The sequence below is a fragment of the Thunnus albacares genome, chromosome 22, assembly GCF_914725855.1.
Source record: "Thunnus albacares chromosome 22, fThuAlb1.1, whole genome shotgun sequence".
Classification (NCBI taxonomy): domain Eukaryota; kingdom Metazoa; phylum Chordata; class Actinopteri; order Scombriformes; family Scombridae; genus Thunnus; species Thunnus albacares.
In genome coordinates, this window is record NC_058127.1 from 9,540,784 (window position 1) to 9,565,175 (window position 24,392).

General features: G+C 38.8%; 1 protein-coding gene across 2 annotated transcripts in view; it reads right to left on the reverse strand.

Annotated features, from left to right (window-relative positions):
* ndrg2 (NDRG family member 2) overlaps positions 1 to 24,392 on the reverse strand; it is a 40,796-nt gene that overhangs the window by 11,746 nt on the left and 4,658 nt on the right. Inside the window, exons 1-2 of one of the 2 annotated variants that reach the window (XM_044341099.1) lie at positions 23,342 to 23,438; positions 149 to 234 (exon numbers count right to left, since the gene is read on the reverse strand). In XM_044341099.1, coding sequence (XP_044197034.1) covers positions 149 to 223 — 75 coding nt within the window. In that variant the 5' untranslated portion in view covers positions 224 to 234; positions 23,342 to 23,438. Of the gene's footprint in view, positions 1 to 148; positions 235 to 23,341; positions 23,439 to 24,392 lie in introns of those variants that run through there. The other variant, XM_044341098.1, reaches the window with a different exon arrangement.

A 24,392-nucleotide genomic window follows, 5' to 3' on the forward strand; every position in this document is an offset into this window, starting at 1 on the left:
CACATACCCATACACTCTTTCAGATTTCAGATCAAGCGCAATACACTGACAACCATACATTTAATGTACTTGTGTGCTCATGTATTTTTCTCCATGCTTAGATACATGTGTGTGCATATTTGTGTGTGTGTGTTTTATCTTCTCTAACCTTGGTGGAATCAGCCTGACCCGTGAGTAAAGGCTTGTCCTCTGTGATGGCGATCTCCTGCATTTCCGTTGTCATGGTTTCACGTCCTGTGCAGGTAAAAGAGACTCAAGTATGAAAATCAGTTGCCTGTTGTAGCTTCTTCAGTTTGTTCTGATCTCTCTATTATAACAATGAATACATCTTAGTTTTACTGTCATCTTCAGACAAACACTTGACACTGCAATGTGGGCATAGATGTGCTGAATACACACACACACACACACACACACACACATACACACCAAGTGATTAAATACTGTGTGAAGCAGTTTTCCTCTGGGACTTTGTTCGGGCTGTGGGACCTTCTGAAAGTTAATTAGTTATTAGCGCCAGGAGAGATGAGCAGGAAAGGATTATGGGATGGAGAAAGGAAGAGCTTCAAAAGAAAGTATTTATGTATGTTTGTACTCAAATTAATGTAAATAATGAACAGAAATATAACACTAGTGCGTCAGAGAAGAAAAAAGACAGGTGTGATGATAAACTATGAAGAAAGATGAAAGTGGCTAAAAAAATTTGAGACACAGATGGAGACATGACAAGATGGAGACTGTGACAAATGACAACCACCTGAGGGGTATGTGACAAACAAGTACCCAATAAGAATGAGGTGATAGGAAAAAAGTCCATCACACAATAGACTTTGTACTAGGCAGTTTGCAGGGGTGAAGGCCTCTGAAAATGAGCAGCATGCTCGGCTAACCTTCCTCAGATAAAAGCAACATCATACAACCACAGTGTGTGTTATTATGAATGCGACAGAGCAGCTGGCAGTTAAAAAAAAAAAAAACATCACAAAGGTGGTAGTTCAGAGAGGGACAGGTGAGTTAATTATCGCTTTCCCATATTGATTTCTCCACAGGTCTGAGAATTCAAACCTTTAACCTTCAAACTAGTTTCCAGTGAAAATATGCCAGTCTTTACATCTGGCACATAGCCGTGAGTGGGCCCAATCAGAAGGCTTCCGGCTTCCTTTTTTGCTGGATCATCCAGTGAATAGCAGTACTGTTTCAAATGTGACAATGTGACCAATAAAAGTAAAATAATTCTTGTTTCTTGTTTCTTGTTTACCATATGATGATGTTGATAGGTCAGAATTTTTGGGTGGCAGTGCATTTCGCAGATGCCAGATTGCGAGCGGCCCCTCCTCCTTCACTCGGTGTACAGCCCACGCCGCGCATTGCACAGAGGAACAGAAGCCTACTGTCCGCTAGCTAGCTGCTTTTAATGTAGATTAAGATAATAAAACATGGTGAAACAAGGCAGTTTCCCTAAGTTTGTCACAAGAAGATGTCGTGAGGAGCAGGAGGAAGAGAATTCATTCTCGACCCAGACACCTCCTCTTGCGCCAGTTTCTCCTCAACAAGTGCCAAATAGTAACGACACGTATGTGGCTGCTAATTCAGCAGCGGCAAGCTGTACTGTTGAAAGACTCTATTCAACTGTCAGTCAGATAAAAACTTGCATCAGGGCATCAATGATGACATACAGACTGAACTCTTTGTCCCTGCTCTCCTTTGAAAGAGAACTGACTGAATCGTTAACAATGAAATAATTTCAGTGTTCAACACCAAGCCCTGTCGTCTCCTGCTGTAATCTTCAAAAGTAAGCTAATTTACAACTTCAGACTGTTGTAGCCTATTTCAATATTATCATTCATTTGTTATAGTTTTTGTTGGGTGTACAATTGGATTTTATGCTGATGTTGTTACATCTGCCATCTGTGTGTGTGTGTGTGTGCGTGTTGCATATTTGTGGTTTATGGTATGTAGCCGCCGTGTCATGCTTTGTTAAGGTGTCATTTTTAGCGTTACGAGCATGTTGGCGCTGGTGTATCTCTATCCACATGCTGCACTGTTGCGTATGTCAGCTGTGTGTATGTGAATATGTGGCCATCATGCCAGGCTATGCGATGCTGTTAATGTTCGTCTTGGTGCCCGTGCATTCAGGCAAGTATAGTTGTAATGGCCTCTTTTGGTTAACATACAGTGTGTGTTTCAGAACCTTTTAAGTGTGATTAGTCTGGGACGGGCCCACCTGATTTTCTCTGTGCCCAACCACACTGTGATTCCTGCCTACACTACTGCTTTACATGTTAAAAAGCTCCTCCACCCCTGTTCCAAAATATCCTGTAGATTACTTTATTATTTATTTGTGTGTACCCTGCAGGTCAGTATTTGAAGTCAGACAGACATTTTTTCACATGGGTGAGTGGAGCAGGTGGACCCAAATGCAAGAGATGGCAGGCAGGCTGGATACGATGCAGAGTTTTTAATGAAACAATACCAAAAGTCACTGGAGTCACAGGAACATACCAGAAACACAGAACAAACACAGACAACTCAACAAAGACTGAACTGAAAACTGGACAATAAATACACAGGGTCTGATTACGAACTGAACACAGGTGAGTGAAACAAGACACAGGTGAAACACATGAGGCAATAAATAAAGGCGGGAAAACACAGGTAAATTAAGTAAAGATAACAAAACACAAGGAGAAAACATTTCAAAATAAAACAGGAACTAGAGCAGTCAGACAAGGAACAGGTGACTAGGCACAAGAGCAGGCTAGGAGTGATTGGCTAAGGGAAACACAGGGAGCAGGGCAGGGCTGACGAGACTGATACAGGGCAGGTGTGGGGAAGACACAGAGCAGGGCGGGGCTAAAGAGGGTAACGCAGAGCAGGCGAGAGGAGGAGCACATGAACACAGGAGGAGAAAACACAGGGAAATCAAAAAACCAAAAACACAATAAGCACAGTCCGACCAATAAAGGCAACCCAAATGCCAGAAAGTCCCTCAAAGTTCAACACAAAACAGAAAAAGTCTGAGGGCATCTGATAGATAATAACAACCAAAGAATTCAAAAGAACAAAAACACAAAGAGTCCAAAAACCAACCAGAAGTCCATTCAGGATGTGACAAATGTCACAAATAAATGGATGGAAATTTAGTCCAAGTAGAAAATGTAAGATAAAAATCATTGTTAAGTTTAAGTAGTTGTGTCGTTTAAGCAACTAACAATCATTTTCATTATTGATTAATCTGTTAATTATTTTCGAGATTAATGGATTAGTTGTTTGGTCTATAAAATAGTCAGAAAATGTTGAAAAGCATCAACCACCGTTTCCAAAAGCACAAGATCCATCCTCAAATGCCTTACTTTGTCCTGACCAACAGTCCACAAGCTGAAGACCTTCAGTTTACTATTGCAGAAGAATAAAGAAACCAGAAAATATTCACATTTACGGAGCTGGAACAAGCAGAGATTGTCATTTTTTCTTCAAAAATGTCTCAAAATGATAAATCGATTGCATGCTAATATGGAGTCACTGTCAGATCTGATCTGAAGATAAGACATACTGTGGTATTTCCCTCATGAGGTATTCAAAATGCTCAAATAAAACACTCAAGCCATTTGCTACAGTTTGGAGAAGCTTTATTTACTCATTATATTGTGATGATTTGATTTTTAAATTACAACTCGACTTGAATTAAAACAGCACACCAATGGAAGCTGGAGGATACAATTATCCTTAATGCCAGCATGAGGTACACAGGACAGACTATGAATGAGTTGGAGAATCCATTATTGAGCCTGTTGATGCTGTATTTGAAAAGAGCTTTAGATTTTTTTCCCTCCAAATCCACCCACAAGTCAATGTAGAATTGTGGTTTGCAACAGGTTTCAGCAACAAATCTCTGGACAAATGCACAAGAAACAATCTACATACAGAAACATCAGTTTTGCATTGTTATTAATCTCATTTATTCTCTATCCTACTGTTTTTCAGGCTGCCTGCTGCTACTTTTCATTGTCCTTTTGCCCTGTTTTGTAAAACTTGCATTTACCTTTGTATAATTTCTTTGTAATTATATCATGTATTTCTTGCCTGCTTATTGTACACCCCCCCTGATGTGCTCAGCTATTAAACGCCACTGAGAATCACAGTTGCCATATAGCAATATTTTTACTTTTTGGTTTTCTTAAGGCTGAAAGAGAATATCAAGCACATATGTTATTGTGTCCACCTGACAGTGTTATTCCTCATCTGACATTTCAACCTGAAATATGGGATCTTTTGACATCACTTGTTGTGTGTGTGTGTGTGTGTGTGTGTGTGTGTGCACAGTTCATGCTCTCATAAACCAATGACTGTATCAGGCATTACATCACAGGGGGAACAAGGCGATGTGGTGTGTGTGTGTGTGTGTGCGTGTGTGTGCGTGTGTCTGTTTCTGTGTGTCAACGTGCATGTGTGCACTCATCAGAAAATGGACTGCTGCCCCAGGGGGCCTGTGTCTCTCTGGGTCTCAAACGGAAATGATTAGTCACCAAAGCAACCCCCACCAACACATACACACACACACACACACACACACACACACACACACTATATTCATTCCATCCATCTCTCTGCTGCCCTCCCCCTACACACATCTCTGTATTAGTCTTTCACATATTGTATGTTCCAGTGTAGCTTTCCCTCATTTATCTCCATCATCTATTTTTTTTATCTCCTTCAGAAAAAAATAACACCTGAATGCCATGCTGCTGATCCTGGATGATGGACTTCAACACAGAGCTGGTGTGTAACAATTCTGAGTGAGTAGTTGTGGCTAAAAACAAAAAAAGTTAATCATCTAATGGCAGAAATCCTACAGCGAGATTACAGCCAAAATTTAATCAACTGCTCTTTGGGCCAACAGATATCTGTCCACCAAATTCCATCCAAATCCATTTTAGCCGCAACTATTATTTTTATAATCAGTTAATCTGTTGAATGGTTCAGACAGGCATGAAGTTGTCTTATACTTACATGCTTCATATAACCGCCAGTCATCCTTTCTCTGGCACTAGATGATCCATATAAATATATGATGATCATTCTGCCTTCATGAAGCAATGCTGAGCAGACTACTTTCAAAAATTTACCTCCCTCCACCTCACTAGTTTCACCCTGTTAGTATTCAGTTGAATGCAAATACTTGTAATACTCATGTTCATCGAATGTTGTGTATCTCGGGCTCTGCTTGGGGATTTGTGAGCTCATTGAGAGTCGATGTTGCGATGTCTTGCTCAGTTTTCTTCCAGAGAATCACATGAGCTGAGCCAAAACGATTAAAACTTTAACATAAATGTACTGACATTGACTGAATTATTGTTTTTTCCTTTATAAAATGTCAGAAAATAGAGGAAAATGCCAACAAACAATCCAAAACCCTGAAAGAGATAAAGGCAGTAAATTCTCACATTTGAAAAAGCTGACAGCAGGCAATGTTTGGCATTTTTGCTTGACTTTTATGATTAATCAAGGCGAATTTGTCAGTTGAATCCTTGTTTCATAATCATTTTCTCAGTGGAAAAAGCTTTTGTAGTGTCACAAATATTTAAACAGGATTCGTAGTGCAGTTGAGTTACAAAAACAAAAGATAGATTAAGATTACCATTTTGAAAATTTGGGATTATCTCGGTGGAGTAAAGTTTGGAGATACTGAGCATGAAATGCATTGCTAACCAATGAAAATGCTTTGAAATATTTAACACCAGAAAACACCACACAAGCCTAAAGTAACTCTGAAAGATCATCTCCACAGTTTGTGATTACTTTTGATCTGGTTTCTAAGTCATTTATCCCATCATTCTAATATTTCTTTCTGTAATGTATGTGAATATACTGTAACTGCTCACAAATAAACAGCATATTTACAGTACGCTGTCACCTAACAATGTGTTTTGACTGCCCATCTTGACACCAAATGCTGGTAGTCAAGTTTAGGAGCACAATATCACATCTAGAGCTAGAAAAACTTCAGTATCTTGCTCAATGACTCTTGCTCAATGGGCCTCAGGCCCAGGGAGCTGCTTGTTGACATGTAGCCTTAAACCTGACCACTCTGGATGACAGTTAATCAAGCTCCCCCTCACTACTGCAACCTCACCTGGCACTCCAGAAGGCCTAATGGGGCTCCAGAGTCCTCCCAATCCCCCAGTCAGCCCACAACCTTAATCTTAGGTGACTCCATAATCAGAAATGTCAGGGCGAATGTGCTTTTCCTTGCTCCACTGTCCGTCACACTGCTGACAAAGCTCCTGAGGTTTTATCCAGTTTGCCAAGTGTTGATAAAATATTTAACCTCATTCAATTTGTTAAAGGGGCCACACATTCTAAGGTCACACTTTAGACTTAGCACTCCCACCTGGTTTCTCTCTCGAGTGTCTTAATTTGGTTGATATTCTGGTAACTGACCATAAAGCTGTTCCACTACAGCTAATTCCACTATATTTCTTCTCAATCCAGATGCTCTGTTAAATTCATTTAACGATCAGTGCCTATCCATCTTCAACCAAATTGCACTGTTTAAAATTAGGAAACAAAAATCAAATAACCTCCCCTGGCTGAAAGATCATACTCAAGCCCTTATAAAACAACATTGGAAGATAAACAAGTCCAAAATAGCATGTAACCCCCTTAAAAACCAAATGTTATTTCATCAGAAAGCAGTTAAGGATGCAAAATCGGTCTATTTCTCTGAATTAACATCCATAAATAACCACAATCCTAAAGTTCTCTGTAGGGTAATTGCTTCGGTTATTGGTGGTCCCTCTACTTCCTTTCTGTACCTCACAGAGCTGTCTGAAAAATATCTTGCTCATTTTGTTAACACGGTGGAGAGTATCAGTATCCCAAATCCAACCTGACCCTTGCATTCTTTCTATTTTCCATCTTAATTCTGCCTCTTTTTACCAGTTTCAACCCCTAAGATTTTCATTGTTAGAGAGTACAGTCTCCCATAGGAACTCCTCCTCCTGCATCTCAGACATCATCCCCACTAAACTGCTCAAGAAGGTACTTTTCCACTGTTGGCCCTATTATTATGCATATTTTTTAACAACTCTCTGGCTTCAGGTTCTTTCCAAACAGTTTTAAGCATGCTATTGTTCACCCACTGCTAAAGAAACCTAATTTGGACCACGTGTCCTTAAGTAACTACAGACCAATCTCCAAACTGTCTTTTTATCTAAGGTTCTGGAGAAAGTAATCTCATCTCAACTGATAGCTTTTATGAATAATAATAGTTTTTAACTGTTTCCAGTCTGGTTTTAGATCACTTTATAGTACTGAGACAGCTCCTGTTAAGGTTACCAATGACCTATTGCTGACTGCTGACAGGCGTGACTGTTCGATTTGAGTTCTTTTAGATTTAATTGCCGCTTTTGACAGAGTTGATCACAATATCCCCTTACATCACTTGGAAACTTGGGTAGGCCTTAAAGGTTTGGCTCCTAGCTTATTAAGCTCATACCTCTCCAACAGAACTTTTTCTGTTGCTCTGGGTAATTACTCCTCAATTGCTCAGTTGAGTTGTGGTGTACCTCAAGGCTTCGTTCTCGGCCCCCTTCTGTTCTCTATATACATGCCACCTCTCAGCCAAGTTATTCAGAATCACTGTTTTTTTCTATTTTTATGCTGACGACACCAAGTTATATTTGCCATTAAAACCCACAGATCCTAGCAGCCTAGCAAATCTTGCAACTTTCCTCTTATTAAATCTTGGAGGTCCCAAAATTTTCTTAAATTTAATGATGATAAGTCTGAGGTCATTCTGTTCATTTCCCCCAAATTTCATCAGCTCTTTTGGTGCTAATCTTGGTGGTCTGTCGAATATTAAGCAGGCTGCTAGGAATCTAGTGGTGATATTTGATGCTAACCTCTGTTTTGACGATCAAGTCAAAAGTGTTGTGAAGTCATCAAGATAATCTCTAAAATTAGGTTGAATTAGGTTAAATCAGTTGCTGATTTACAAAAAGTTATACATGCTTTTATCTATTCTCGGCTTTATTATTGCAACAATCTTTTCTTGGGTATCAGCCAGGGCTCCCTCCATTGCCTCCAATTGGTACAAAACACTGCTTATTACTAGGACAAAGAGTATTGTCTTTATTTTCTCTGTGCTCATGTCCTTTGGCTTTATTCTCATTTTACTGCCCTTCCCTGTTTTTTTCCTTTTTGTAAAGCACTTTATAACACTATAAAGAAAAGTACTACATAAATAAAGTTTATTATTATTATTATTTATTTATTGATAGAGTAGATTGGTGAGCCACAGCTCCTCCCCCTACTATTTTTATAGGTCTGGTGTGTCCTGACATGACAGTGGAGTAAATTAATTTATGTGCTTCTTTCTCTATATTAATACATTTCTGGTATTACTTCATTTGGATGTTGTGAAAGGAAGGTTCTGCTGCAACAGGAAGTGAGAAAAGCAGACAAAAAAAGGTTTACTGAAAAACAGACTATATGTCCAGACTATTTGTCCATATTATATAATACATAATACAATGCATAATACAAACCCCTAATAGAATAAAGCTGTAAGTTACGATTACTTTCAGTATCAATTATTTTGTCTTTTTTTCAATTAACCAATATATTTTTTAGTCTAAAAAAGTTGGAACCAGAAAATATTTGGCATTTTTGCTGAATAAATGACTTAAACCTGCATTAATTGATTTTGTTCGCCAATGGGAGTAGCCCAATAAGCTGTAAATATAACATTGATATATTATCACCTTATGAGGAATGTGCTAGCAAACAGTTCACACCTCCAGCCAACAAGGAACAGCATTAAAATTCACTTGGAGGCATGTTTCTGTCCACATGATGAATGTAAGTCCAGTATTAACTCTCCTTTTAGCACAGTTTTGCTATGAACAACTCCTTAGGGAAATATATAGCTCTTTAGTGGCTAATGCCCCACTGGGATCACCAGCTAGTTGCTCATTTGTCTTTCTCATCGGTTCTAGTCGAATAGCGCATGGTCTGTTTATAGCTTTTTCACAGCTGCCTGCCGTGACTGCAAAGGAGTGATGAAAGTAATGAGACTGAACCAAAAACAGTAAAGTTGCCGGCTGTAAAACCAAAACAATGAGCTGAAAGACACAAACATGCTAAAGGAAACTTCTACAAATGTTTCACACCGCTTAAATTATTGCATTTTATGAAGATGTAGAATTTGGTAATGCTCTCATTGGTTAAATCAAATCTACAGGCTTTTAACAAAGTATGGTGGGAGCACTTTACAATAATTTATTTACTTTTGTATTCACAACCTCAACTGAATATTGAGTGGTCAATGATATGAGCGTGCTATAATATCTTCAACCAAAGCCTGCAGACAGACAAGGTGGAAGAAACAGCAGTCACATGACAACATTGTGCATTAAGCAGCATTGATACGGGTCTCACGTAACTCAAACATTATATTTAATCTGCTCTCTTTCCACACACTCTCGTATCCGTGGTTTCCCGATGCTATAACACCATCTTTCTTCATCTCTGCCTTTGCCTCTCTCTGAGTTAGTGTGTTCTAGAGCGTGTAATAACTGCTAAACTGCACAGGAGGCACCGTCTGTCACCATGGAAAGAGAAACAGCGAGATGGAGAGAGAAAAAGACAGATTTGCATAAAGAGTAAGCCGGGGGGTCGGGTACTGAAAAAAATGAGGAAGAGAACATGTTGCTAGCTGAGAAAAAGAGAATAAAATGAAAAAGCACGCCTTGCTTCTCATTTGCCTCTACTCTGCTTCCACATTTCAGCTGTCAGACAACAGTTGTTCAGGTCATCTGTTGCACTGAACAGATTCCATGTCTCAGATATCAGGCTATGTCGGATAATTGTTCCAGTTAAATTAATCCAAGCTTGTTTTATGGACATTCATAAACATGCAAAGCAATGGCATTTCATCCGTCCACTGTTAGCAGGCTGTCTAATTCCAACATATCACAACCTGTTTTCGTCAATCCTCCCTGTCATTCCTCCCCCTTTCTCTCCTCCTCCTCCTCCTCCTCCTCCTCCCTCTTGCTCTGTCACACTGGCTCCATCTCTTCGTCCTTTGATGCAAAGCAATGTCACCGCACAGTTGCTCTGGATTCAGGCTGCCAGCAGCCACACTGAACTCTCAAGAGGCTGACTTGAGCTACGTTAAGACTGTGACCCGCAGGTCTGGTGGTGTTTCATGGAAAAGCCAGAGAAGGATTGGCTGCTGCTGCTGCTGCTGCTGCTGCGGCTGGATGATGATGCTTGGATGTGACTGAAGCAGATGTTTTCATACTGATAAACATAGAACGTGAGGTTGTGATTATATGGTGAAGGTGAATTTTGCAAGTGAGTGTGAGCACTGCAGCCTACACCAACAGAATCATTAAGTCAAACATAATTCTTAATAAAGGGTTCATTCATTGTAACTAATGGCTTTTTGATGGTTATTAATAATTCATTAAAATGTATCAAGTCCTTATGTATTGTGCCTTACAGCCTTGAAAAAAGTGATGATGAGTGATGAGTTTCCCAATCTTGGGGGGGGGGGGGGGGGGGGGCATTTGGAAATTAAACAATAAAGAAGCTTTTGCTGTGGATTTCCTACAATGTTTTTAAAAATTATGACGATAAATACCATGAGACACAAGAAATGTATAATCTGACAGAAATCTTGCTATGCTGTTTATACAAAGAAAGCTATCTCTTTAATATATTACCAAACTTAGTGCTAGCAAAAAATGAATGAACAATAATGAATCTTTTTTACTGAGCTTTTTTTGAGTTCAGATTGTCCTGGGTCTGCACTGATGTGTACTGCTTCCAGGTAATAGCCACAGCCTTTTGCTCAGAGTCCAACACTGACAAAAGCTCTGGCCTTCTTCCACCGACTTGCCTTTGATATATTACCAGAGCACTTGCCAGTGATCAAAACAAACTCTCTCGAGTACTGTGTGGCAATGTTTGCTTGCTTTAAGCAGTGTAGGCAGTGACTGACTGACACATCTTGCCCTCGAGGCTCTCCGTAGTTGTATGTGATGCTGTAATCGTTCTGCAATGCAAACCCCTTGACACTTGACTCGATTGTGGTGATACAAGATACAAGATCCTATGCATACAAGCATTTGGCACTTCTTGTGCATGCCAAACTGCTATCCATAGCATGCTTAACACCACTGTCTATTGGAATGTTGTGGTCAGTGTTGGCAATATTTGAATTACATTACATAATTTTTGCATCAATATGATAGTGCCTTGATTTTACAAGGTGTTTAATTTACTGGATGAGCCAAAAGTTATAATTGCCATCTGGTGATTTTATCTATGAACTGTTTCTCAGTTGGATTTCTGGAAAACAACAATATATCAATCTTGCAACATGAAATTGTATCACAATAGAAAGTTGTATCTATATTGCCAAACCCTGCAGCCACTGAAAACTCTGCTTTCTGTCAGCGGATTTGATCATTTTCCTTCCCTACTGCTTTTGATATCCAAGTACCAAATTACACGTTATCAATCTGCAGAGAATCAAGGCCGAGAACTTGCTGAAGATATTGAACAAATGCACTGCAGCAATAACCGAGGTTGTTGTTTGTTAAAAGACGCATTTAGATGACACTGACCATCCACACGGGTTCGAACAAGGTCGGTACAGCAACCAAACCTACAGAATTTCAGTTCAATACACATTTATAAACAGCTCAGCCAACAGCAATGTATTTCTATAAAGAAAGAGACTGCCCAGCCAAGAGGATAGAGTATCTTCAATTCGTGTGGTTTGTGCCAGCAGACTTGCTTGCCAGGATAATTGGAGATACAATATCAAAGCTTGTATTCCTGCCATCAGAAAAATCCTTTTGTTAGAATTTATTCTTGTAAGAAAAACATCTTTCATAGACTAGAAAATTACAAGAAAATACTCGACTTAGCCAGAAGTAAAAGGGCTTTAACCTCAAATCGCACCTGTATTTGTCTTTAATCAACCACTAGATTGTTGTTCACAGAGCTGATGTCAAACAAGAAAACTTCCTCTCGCTTTGTCTCCAACTGACCTCTCCCTCTTTATTCTAATCTCTTTCTCACAGCTCTGCACTCCTCCCCGTCTCTCTCCATCCATCTTTTGTCACGCTGCTGACTTTTCATTCGCGTCTCTCTCTCGATTTCTCCCAGTCATCGCTCCTCGTTCTGTGTCTCACTGCGGGTCTTTGTCTAATTTCTGCCATCCTCTTTCTGTCTCTCCTTCCTTCATTTTCTCCACATAACAGCAAGTGAAAAGGAAAGGGCAAACAGTTCTGCTGGCAGACTCCGGTCTTTTATTTGGTCTCTCTTTCTGCTGCCTCCAGTATTTGCAGCCGTGAACGAATAGGCGCACCCAGACACACAGATAAACACACCCAGACACATAAATAGTATGCAAAAGTAGGGCACTGAGCATTGAGGTCACCTATATTGAGAATGTAGGCTGAAGGCTGAAATGCTGAAAGGTTAAACCGGTGGCATTCGGGGCACATGCGTTTGTTGATGTCGAGGTACGTTGAGGCACAACTTGAGAGGGTGGTGAGAAGCAATACGACCTATGAGATGAAATACGGAGGGGGTGGAGGACTTCATATTTCATTCCTACATGGTTTTTAAATCCCTTTAAAGCCCATGGGATCATTTTAAAAAGACAGTTGTTTGGAGGCTCAGTGGGCTACTGTGTACAGTAACTGTCACAGGTTAAAACTTGACCCAATATACTTTCATTGGTATTATATCTTGATAACATGTTTATACAGTATACTGGTGTCACAATTATTGATGCCATGCAAACTGTAATTAAAAGCAGACCAAAAAGGGCTTTAGTTGTACAAATTTGATTATACTAGCCAGCCCCACTGTTAGCTGTTCACAAAAACAACTTTTTATACCCTTTTTTCCACATTCAAACATGCATTAATTGATATTTTGGCCACTTGGGGGCAGTGCAACAAGCTGCAAACACAACCATGACATACTGTCATATAATCACCTTATAAAGATACCATGGTGAAGGTGTTGGCAGGCAGTTGCCTATTTACTCATCTAGCAGATGTAGAGTAATATTAGCATTCACTTGGAGTCATGTCTCTGATCATCTGATGAATATAAGTCTAATGTTCGCTCTCTTATGCAGAAATGTCTAACAAAGAAAGGAAAGAGGAAAACAAATTCAGCAGGGAGGGTCGGGTAGTTTTTGCAATTCCAAAACAAAGTCTCTAGAGATTTCTGGTTCTCACTTGGCAACAGCAAAATGTGCAAGCATGCATTCGCCTCTGACACACATATTTATCACCCTGCGGACACACAAACACACACATACAAGCACACAGTGAGAAGGACCAGGTGTTGAGGACATAAACACTCTCAGGACCTTATCTGTTCTCCATCCTGAAGCAAATCATGTTAGTCTGCAGTACTTTGCTGCTGTCACACCTGGGTACCGCTACGTCAGTTTCATATGAAACACAGTGATGTGCAGCTCTACATACAGATTATCCACTGGGGCTGGATTTCTTTTTTACAATTCAGTACTGCATCATATGGACGGTATACACATAGAAATGAACAGATGTAGCAAAAGTGCAGAGATCCAACTTTTCACTGCATGCTTTCTACAATACAGCTGAGTTCAGGCCTTATAAGATTTGGAGGTTGCAAAGAGTGTCCTTTGACAGGCTGAAATCCACAATTATAGTATTTTGTTTCTAGTGTTTTGCCTTTAATACCAGTACTTGTCTTTACAGTATATCTCCTTTTTTTTTTCACAGCAAAGACGAGAGCGCATTAACTAAAACATTAATTTGTAGCCACTTTTGTTGCAAACTATGGAAAACTCTGCAATGACTCTGTGTTGCTGTCTCTTTGTGTGCAGAAATAACATCTCAAACAAAGCCATGCAAGGATCTTGAGGTGCTGTGGAAAACAGGAATGTACTATTTGGGATTTTAAGTTCCTGATTTAGTACCTGAGTTCAATTCCCAGAACTCCTTCATTTACAGGACAACTTGGTCAAAAATTCCCGTTACTAAAAAAAGCTCCTGACACCCATTTCTTACGTTTATGTGAAAAGACATTCAGCTGAGTTGTTGGATGCTGTAGATGGTTAACTAGAGTGAAATTTACTTGTCCAGCCCTTCTGCAAAGTCGGAAAAAGCTTCACGAGGTGCGCGTAATGAAAGAGTTAAGCGAAAATGATGCCCCCAAACATTAGTCCCTCGAGAAAAACAAAACAAAACTCACGACAACCTCATTAATCAAAAGCCTTATCCAGGAGTGCCAGACTGGTAAACAAAGATTAATCAGTGATAAAAAAAAAAAAAGAGCTTGAGCCACACCGCTGCTCTGTCTATCCCAATTATGTTCTTTTTTCCTCTTCTTTGGTTAAGAAGAGCAGCACTTTATTAAAAAGTGTAAAATATGTCTAAAATTTGAACTGAACAATAGTAATTTCCGTAATTAATAAGTACAACTAACTGTAATCTACTCTGCTTACATGCACTAGACTTTTTGTCTGCATGTTAACATGATTAGTCATCCCACAATTTGTTTATATTCTGTTATTGCCTCTATTGTTGCATGTTGTTATTAGATTTCATACTTAAGTTTCTTAAAAAATTCCTTGTAAGGCAGCTTTAACCCAATTTCCACATGGAGACCATTAAGGATCATCAGATCATATTATGCATAGCAAAATAGGTCAATAAATGCTTCAGTATGTTGCAGTATGTGACTACAAGCTTTAAAAGGAAGAAGTATTTTAGGTGTATTATCTTGCTTCAGTGTTTGGAAGCAAATTAGGTTTGTGGTTCATGTCAACAAGAAACAGAACTAACTTAACCTCTCAGACACACTGCAGCTCACAACTTCTATTCTAAACACATCCACAGTCCTGCAGCCAGTCTGAAAATCAGGGTTTTTCTTTTTTTAGGTGGGGGTCTGTTGCTAGGTCTGCTGGACTAAACAGAGTCAGAGAGCGGAAAATGAGAGAGCAAAATGAGCGACAAATGTCTGGAGAGAAAGAGTGCAAAACAGCAGCCACCATGGAGACCCAGAGAGGAGCCAAAGCTCCCCTCGTCTCCTCTCTGAGCCAAGCCTTTGCTCACCCCACCCCCTTCTCCTCAAATCTCCCGTGCCGCTTCCCACGCCGTTAGACGGGCGTACGTAGATCACCTCGGCTCTCCAAAAAGATACACACACACATACACACAAATAAAAGAGCAGCTTAGTAAAGCCTGCTTTCTCTCTCCGTCTCTCAGCGTATCACTTCGGCCTCTTGTCTCCTCAGATCCTCTGTCGTCCATCACTCAGCGGCTTAGCCTGCTCTTCTTTTCATTTTCAACACGGCTGTTATTTCCTCTATCATGACCTCACCTCCACTCAGACGTCCACTCTCTCTGTCTGTCTTGAAAGGTGAGACTCTGGAAGAGGTTATTCGCCAGAGGAGCAGGTGATCCATTGCATCCTCAGAAAGAAAACTGTTATTTTAGTCGTTTAATCGATTGACAGAAAATGAATCCCCAGCAGTTTTTTTTTTTTTTTTTATAATTTATTAATTGTTTAAGTCATTTATTAAGAAAAAAAAACTTAACATTTTCAGTTTCCAGCTCTTTGAATGTAAAGATTTGAGAATTTTCTCCTTTTAGTCCTTGTAACTTGAGTATATTTGGGTTTTTGGACTACTGGTCTAACAAAAACAAGCAATTTCAAGACTTCACCTTGACTCTCCCGACTTGTGATGGGAGTTTTTAAAAAATGTTTTTTTGATGTTTTAAAGACAAAGTCATAAAATAATCAAAGCTCGTAAAATGAGGTAAAAACAAGTCTAATGTACAGAACAACTGGCTTGGACAATAATAAATGTTTTCTCTCTCCTTCAGCAGCATTTACCCCTCAACATCTAATGGTAGGCGACAGATAGGCTTTTAGTTTGTTCGCTCAATAGCTGTAAAAATGTGTCAAAGTGAAGCACTAATTACCCTGACTAATTATGTGAATGTACAAAAGACAGTGGCTCATTTTGCTTTGTTCAGGTCAGACCGGTGAGCGTTTATTCAGCCACGCTTAAAAAAAAAAAAAAAAAAAAAAAGAACCTGAGAGACTCAGACAGTTGAATCGATTGTTTCGATTGAGGTCATGGCCGAACAGACGAGCACATGATCACAAACACACCCATGCAATCGTACGCACACACACATACACTAATTGACCTTCAAGCTAGGGTAAATTGATATGTTGGAGCCATTTGCTTAGAGCTGATAGAGATAAATGTCCCAGTGATGGCGCGCTGGTTGCTGCTGCAGCCAAACATAGAACGGCAACTCCCATGACATACCGGTTCGATAATACACAGCGACCATGACGTAGACATATTTGAGTGTATTAAGCTACATTGTGCAAACCTTATCTGTAGTTTTTTAAAACTTTATTTACTCAAGAAAGGTTTCCTCAGCACATATACTCTTATCAGCAGGCTGCCTAGTCATTGCAGCTTGGGGTTTAGTGCCTTGCTCAACAGCTTCTTCAAGGATACGTATTTGTCTTCTATGTAGAGGTGAAACTAATTACTCAATCTAATTCTATAAAATATCAAACAATTGTGAAAAATGCCCATCACAAATAGCTTATTTTGTCCAACCAGTAGTCCAGATCCCCAAAAGCTAAGACATTTACATTACGCTACATGGTCAAAAGTATGTGGACACACAAATATTACACCTCTGTGTGATTGTTGGACATCTCATTCCAAAACCATGAACATTAAAAGAATCGGTTCACAATATTACAAGTGTGTCTTAAAACAACAGTCAGGCACCCATATGAACACTGAAAAAAGGTTTTTCTTGCTGTAATAATTCTTCCTGTTCATACTGACTATTAGAAGATCCTTTCATAAAAAACTTACAATGTACGTGATGGGGGGCAAAATCCACAGCGCTCTTTCCATGCAAAAATGTATTTATGTGAAGATAATATGAAGCTTCAGCAATCTGAATTGGCCAAGTTAAGTGGATATCTTCCAAACTTATTTTCTTTTCAGTATGAAATTCCCTCTTTACTCTGACAGTGTTTCCCTGTTGAGCTGTAAGGGAAGGATTGCAACAGACAGAGAGAATTTGGCACTAAAAAGTACAGTAACATTGAAAGATATCAACTTGATTTGCCTGATTTTGACAGCTGAAGCTTCACATTAGTTTCGGATAAACTTTTCCATACATTTGTGCAAGGAAGGAGGCTTGTGGCTTTTGCGCAATTTTTCCACACCAAACTGGGAAAAACCAATGCTCCATGGGCCTCACTTTGCACACTGAGGCATTGTTATGACAAAACAGGAAATGGCCTTTCCCAAAACTGCTGCCACAAAGTTAGAAACACATATGATGTAGCATCAAGATTTCTCTTAACTGGAACTAAAACCCATGAAAAACAAGCCCTGACAAACAGTGCACAAAACTACATGGACAAGTGTATTTAGTGTGTAAGGTTGGGAAAAGCAGCAAATCTTCATATTTAAAAAGCTAAAACCAGTGAAATTTGGCACATCTGCTTGATATATGACTTTAAACACTAATCAATAGCTGGTATTGTTGGCACTACTCATATGGTTAATCGTGAAGTTCACATTGCCTTGTTCTTCTTCTTCTTCGTGACATTTGGTCTATAATATTCTAAGAATTACTGTTATCTGGGTATTATCTGCCATTTATGAGTCCTACTGCATTAAATGAGTCACAGCACCATTCAGGTGTCCATGCTGAAATGTAACGCACGCCCTTTGTTTACACCGTCTCTATAATCCAACTGATAAGAGCTGATGGCTATGGGAGAAAAAGTCCCGCTGCTTCATAAAAACATTATGAGAACAATTACTCCATTATTGCAGTAGCTGTTGCTGAAACCTCACTAAATGATGTCAAATATTTGATGTTAGGGACTCAGCTAATGAGGGGATTAGGATATCAGTGGCTAAATATCCAGATGAATTAAATATGTATGAGTGAATAACAGATTGGAGGTCCAGACTCAAAGGCTAAATGGACACTAAATATCTCCTCCTCACTAGTCTGATTGTTACAGAGCTTAAGGCAGATAAAAAAGAAGCAACATGGAGTGAATGATTATAAGCTATTATAGCCGGCTCCAATTACATTGATTACTGTAGTCTCTAAACAATCGCTGGCGACTATTCGAACTTTCAAACTGGAAAATCTACAAGCATAAGTTGGTAAATGTCTCTGCACCCTCAAGTTATTAAAATGTTAATTCTTGAAGTTGTGTGTGATGTAGAAAAGATGATGATTTCTCTCATGTTTTCTTCTTTTGCTTTCTATATTAGTTTTTGTATATCTATTAATGACAACAGAAAAAATACCATTAATCTACTACTACTTGTTTAGTTTTTAAGCAGTCAGTGTCTGGTGAAACTGGTGCTCACTGTTTCAAAATGTAAACAGACAAAAAGCCAAACACTCTCACAAATCCTATAATTACTTTAGTTACTCAGCAGGAAATAAAGCCGACTGAGTCACTTTCCTGTTTGAAATCTCTTCTTACCATATACTTTTGTAAAAGAGCTTGACATGATTTTACTTGAGTTGTCTTTTACTTAACTAAATGTTTTTCCATTTTTTGTATTATTAAAGTCCACCTTGATGTATTTTCTTTACATATAGGTTTTTTCATGTACTTGTATTTTTGTTGGTCTTATGTTTGTTGTGTTATGTTGTGATTTGGTTTTAGGAAAATCCTCTACATATAAATATAATATTACAAGGGATGCATGATATGACTGATGATCTATAGCATGATAACTTTTTTATATTGATCTCAATAATGATAAATGTAATGTTAAGTATTTTAAGTACATGTCTTGCTCACTTTTTATATGTTTGTTCAGTTAATTGTTAATTAAAATATGACCAATCGATGTGCTATTGTGTGTAGCTTTGTATTTTGTATTATGTGTCCTGTATGTTTGTTTGTTGTTTTGTACTGTTTGTTATTGTTCTGTTATATGTTTTAATTGTGACCTGCCAAAGGGACTGCAGATGGAAATTAGCATAAGCTAACTCTGGTACAGTACATCAACACTGTACACGGTCCCAATAAATACTAAATACTAAATAAATAATAATATTGATTAAAGATTCTGGACTTCTGGACTTTGGGCTGAACATCTGTTTAGACTGATTAACAAGTCACTGATGGATTGGTTATCATGTTGTTGTTGCTCTTCACAGATAAATGATCTGCAACTCAGATATTTTTTGAAAACTAAAAATTTAGGCCATTGAGAAATTCAGAGTCTTGGTAATTTCATAAGTTTTGCTTTCAATTTGATTTAGTTTAAAGATGTAGTTTAAATGGTTTAGGGCTGCAACAAATGAATATTTTCATTATTGTTTAATCTGCCGCTTATTTTCTCGATTAATCGATTAATCGTTTAGTCTAAGAGTTGTCAGAAAATAGTGAGGTGGCCAGTGGATGATAGAAAAAATGATTTCCAGATTATCAATACTAAACTGAACTCTACACCTGCACACTCTGTTTCAGGTAGCTGTCCCTGTTGTTACATATCTATCCATTACTGGCCTAGAACCAGTGGATTTCTCCAGTAGACGTGGCACCAGTGCTTGTTGCTAGGCGATTAGTGGAACATAATTTCAGGGAATCTATACACTGTAAACACACTGCACATGGATACTGAACGTAACAGCAGAAGACGAATGTTTTCTCTGCTAACAGGTTTTAAATAGTTTTCTTAATGTTTTGGCATTTTGCCTTTATTCAACAGTTGAGAGTGCAGAGAGAGACAGGAAATATGGGTAGAGAAAGAAGTGTGACATGCAACAAAGGCTGCGATCGAACTGTGGATGTTGCAATTTTGTGGTATGCGCCTTAACCACCAGAGCGCCCCTGCTAACATATTTCTGCTGTTAATTTTCTGCCCCGCTCAGCTCTTCCTCTGCCTGTGGATCTATTGACAAACATTTCTGATTATGTAACTGTGTGCTGTGGAATCCTCACTTGGTAAACCACACACACACCACACATACACACACTGTATATTACGAACCGTCGCCGCTGACAGCACCAGACTGGATGCACATTCCGACGCGTTTAAGTCGCATCCATTCAAAAGCACAGTGACATAGTATAAATTATCCACCACACAGTACATCATTTTGGAAAAAAAAAAAGAGATGCATCTACGCACTTTACTCCACACATCAAACCTGAGAAATATGAATGGAGTTTGGACAGAGAATTTGTCTATAAATAGGGTGTTGTGAAGGGCTGTTTGGACTCGTGGGAACAGACAGGGCATTGTGCTGCTCGGCCTATCTGTATCTGGCCTCTAGCCATCAGGCAAAAGACTGAGCAGTCCCCCCGCAAACACACACACACACACTTCCACACACACACACACACACACACATTGGCCTAGATGCTAGCATATGAAGACTGCTATAATCTCATACACCTACACAGTATAAAATCCATACGCACTGACCCAGATGCTGGAACTGTTATGCTCACAAACACCTACACAGAGTATATATATATAAAAAAAATCCATATTTTTACACACAGTAGACTAATATTCACTAGACACTACCTTTGGCCAAGATTCTGATGGTAAAAAATCTGATGAAAAACACAAATACAACCAAAAATGTTACTCACATGGTCAGAAATTATTCAGACTAGACTGATCTCAAACACCTACGCAGTGAGCGCCGTTACACTGTCTCAGTTTTCAGCTAATCTGCTCTTCTTCACTGTACAGAAAGTACAAATACTGAGCTCATTTTACAAAAACCCATTCTAGTGTGCGCTAATGTCAACCAGCAACAGCAGGAGTCATATCAAAGTAAGTGATCTTCAGTTACACAGGCAGTGTTTAAACACAGACATGCTTTTAAACCCCCCGGTGTGTTTAATTTTAAAAAATAATGAATTTCACAATTCCTAGGAATCAATCTGATCTAGAGAAAATGAGCTGTAAACAAAACAATCGCTGTCCATGGTGCTGTATCATGTAGTAAGCAGTCCTATTTTAAAGCCTCTGCACTAGACTTTACTTCAAAGTCTTTATACGCTGTTCAGAAAAACTGATTAAAATCACCTTTCCACAGCCAAAGATAGAGTCTGAGTCTGAGTGGGAAAAACATTTCAGCTGTGCTCAGTGTACCTTGGTTTCCATCCAAACAATCAGTTTTTAGTAGCCCGTAAGCACGAATTCCAAATGTTTGTTTTGCATTTCGGAAGGTTTTACATGTCATGTTTGCCAGGTTTTAACACACTGAGCTTAATCTACTGTCAACAGAGAAGAATCAATGTTTCTCTTGCTGCCAACAAGCAGAAGTGCAATGTTAGTTACAGAAGCTGCACTCAGATGGGCCATACAGGATGCAACTGGAGCGTGTACATAAAGGGCAGGAAATATTGTTAGATATTACCCAACAATACATTTTTATTTATCCAAAATAAGCTGTTTTCATGACAGATTGCAATATATACTGATTTTTAAAGCAATTTTTTATTTGCTAATTATTTGTTATGAAAAATGTCTCTTTATCTACTACATCTGAAAACTTTACTGGCTAATTTAATTACTAGATTTAAAACTGGAGTGCGGGATTTTTGTCTCCCCCTTCTGGCAGTGAAAATAATTACAAAAACACTGTCAACACATGCTTACATCATAGGCTCTGCTGTAGCCTACTCCATTGCTACTGTTGCGGTTGTAAGCATCACAACCCCCACAAACTGACTCATTTCACTATCAGAATTTGATCCATTCAGTCTGATAACATTTGGAAAGTCTAGAAGAGCCACACAATTAAATGATTTTATCTCCATTCAAGTTAGCAGACAGCTAACAGGAAGTTAGCTGGCTAGCCCAGAGGAAGTCTCTGGTATGCATGCTCTGCCAATAGAGCATGTGTGGTATGTATTCATCCAGCCAGTGTGGGAATGTCAAACCCAACACCATATTAAAAAATCTGTATACTGTGAAATACAAAGAGATTTATCTGGCGGTGATAAGCTTAATCAGCATTGTGTGAACTTGTTTGGCAAGAGCTTGAATGTAATGGATGTTCATTTATAGGTAAAAGTTCCGCACCGCAGGTTTAATTTAGTAATTTAATTTTAAGTTTTACTTCATATGTCAGATTTCGACAAGCAAATAATAACATTTGTAAAATAAAGCTTAAGTGTAGAAGCTCATTCTTGACCTTAGAAATAGTAGTTTGCCAAAAAAAATCTTAACTCAAAGTCCACTTACTAGCTGTTTCCAGAGTTTTCCAATACACCTCTTGGTCTTCATCAGCAGATGAAGGTGGCTCAGATGAATACTGAACAATCAAACTCCATCCACTGATGGCAATATGGTTAAAAACTCAGAAAAAAAAACTCTGATTAAGATTGTAAGATGTGATTGAAAGCTTGAGAAAAAGTGTTGATGAAGACCATGAGACGTGGATAAAAGCTCAAAAAAAACCAAAAAGAACATTGATCGAGACCATGAAATGCAGTTAAAGCGGAAAAGTAAGTGGACCTTGAGTACATGTAGCATGCACAACCTTTTCTTCTGACATGCCTTGAATAGCACTTTAATGCTGTAAAACTTAAAGCACCATTTATTGATCATATGGCCAAAAAAGCAGTCAAAGTCTAATATTCACGCTCCTTTTAGCTTTGTTTTTGTCTCTATTCAAATCCTGAGGGGAACATCTGGCTCTTTAGCTGCTAAATGTTCCAATATGTTCACAAGTTAGATGCTAACTTTGTCTGTCTGCTGTTTGATGCTGGGCAGGTAGCCTGCTGCTGCTGCTGCTGCTGCTGCTGCTGCTGCTAGAAAAAGGGTGGATGAGAGTGCAGTTGCAAGTCATAAAACCAAAGCAATGAGCTAAAAGAAGCTAAAATGTAGAGCTGAAGAGAACTGTAGAGTCAGGTAATAATTCTCTGTGGCATTGACATCAAATATAGAGACTTAAATCCACTGTTAATACAAAAATATTGATTAGTGCAGCTTTAATAATGTACTTTTCCTCTTCATTTGTTCCAAGATTATCTACGTCCATGTTTGTTCCACTGGCAAACAAATAAACTGGCCATCAGCCATCTAACTAATACAACCTCTGCTATAAATGAACAACGATCTTCAAACCAAGCAGCAAACAAAACTATAACTCTGAAGAGGCAATTACACCCACAGACAGCATAAACATGAGCTCCATTGAACCATCAACACAGAAACGCAATCATCACCAAAATGCAGTCCACTACAATAATACTTAACGTTTAATCAGTGGCTTGGCGTCGCAGCTACACTGAGAACACTGACAGGACTGTATACTCCCAACAGCTGGAGCACACTTAGAGAGGAGATCATTTCAACGTCGTCAACACCTCATCATGAGGATAAAGACTATTTCCGTGCAGCATTTGCTTCTCTGATATTCTGGGAACTGAATTCACCTCTGAAGCAATACGTGTCCAATTATAGCTGTTTACTGGCCTCGTTTGCTTCATATCCACACATCCGTCTACCTTTCAGCGCTGTTTACTGTCTCTTCTATTTCATAGCAGCTATCAACCCTCGCTTTCACACACTCGAAGTTCATAAAACATTCAGAATATCTGACCAGAGTATCATTTTAAGTCAGGCAATTAACTTAATTATAAGAGTTATACATATTTTTCTAATGATGAAGTGTTTTATGGTCAAAACCAGAAGTTTTGACTTATAATTAGAAAAAAATATGCTTTACTTTTATATCAAGGAGGTGTTAGTTTTGGCATGAAGTCTCCAGATGTGAATCCAAACCATTGAAGGTCAGAAATAAAGTATGAATTTAATAACACCTCATTACTACACAACCATGACCACTCTTAACAGGTCAAGCATATCGTTTTTCCCTGCAGTCAACACTGATGGATTAGCAAACACTGCGGGAGTAAATGTTAATATTGGTAGAGTCAACAGGCAAGGTGACAGTCTGAATACGCTTGAGTAAGTTCTCCCTCCACACACCAATAGCTGTAGAAGTGCATTTGTACTGTGGCAAATGGAGCAAATAGGAAAATAGGAAATGTGGAAATAGTGAAAGGAAAATGGTGAAAAATGCCCATATAAGAAGTACTCAGAGCCCTAGGGGATGTCTTCAAATGTGTTTTTCTCTGCAACTAACAATCCAGAACCCAAAAATGTTCAGTTTACGATTATATAAAACAGAGAAAAGCAGCAAATCTGAAAGCTGAAGATGAAAATGTTGCTCGCCCCGAGAAGGTTTTAAGTCAAGAATGAGTGTCACTTTTGTTCTTTTTAAAGAATAGACAAAAGATGTTTT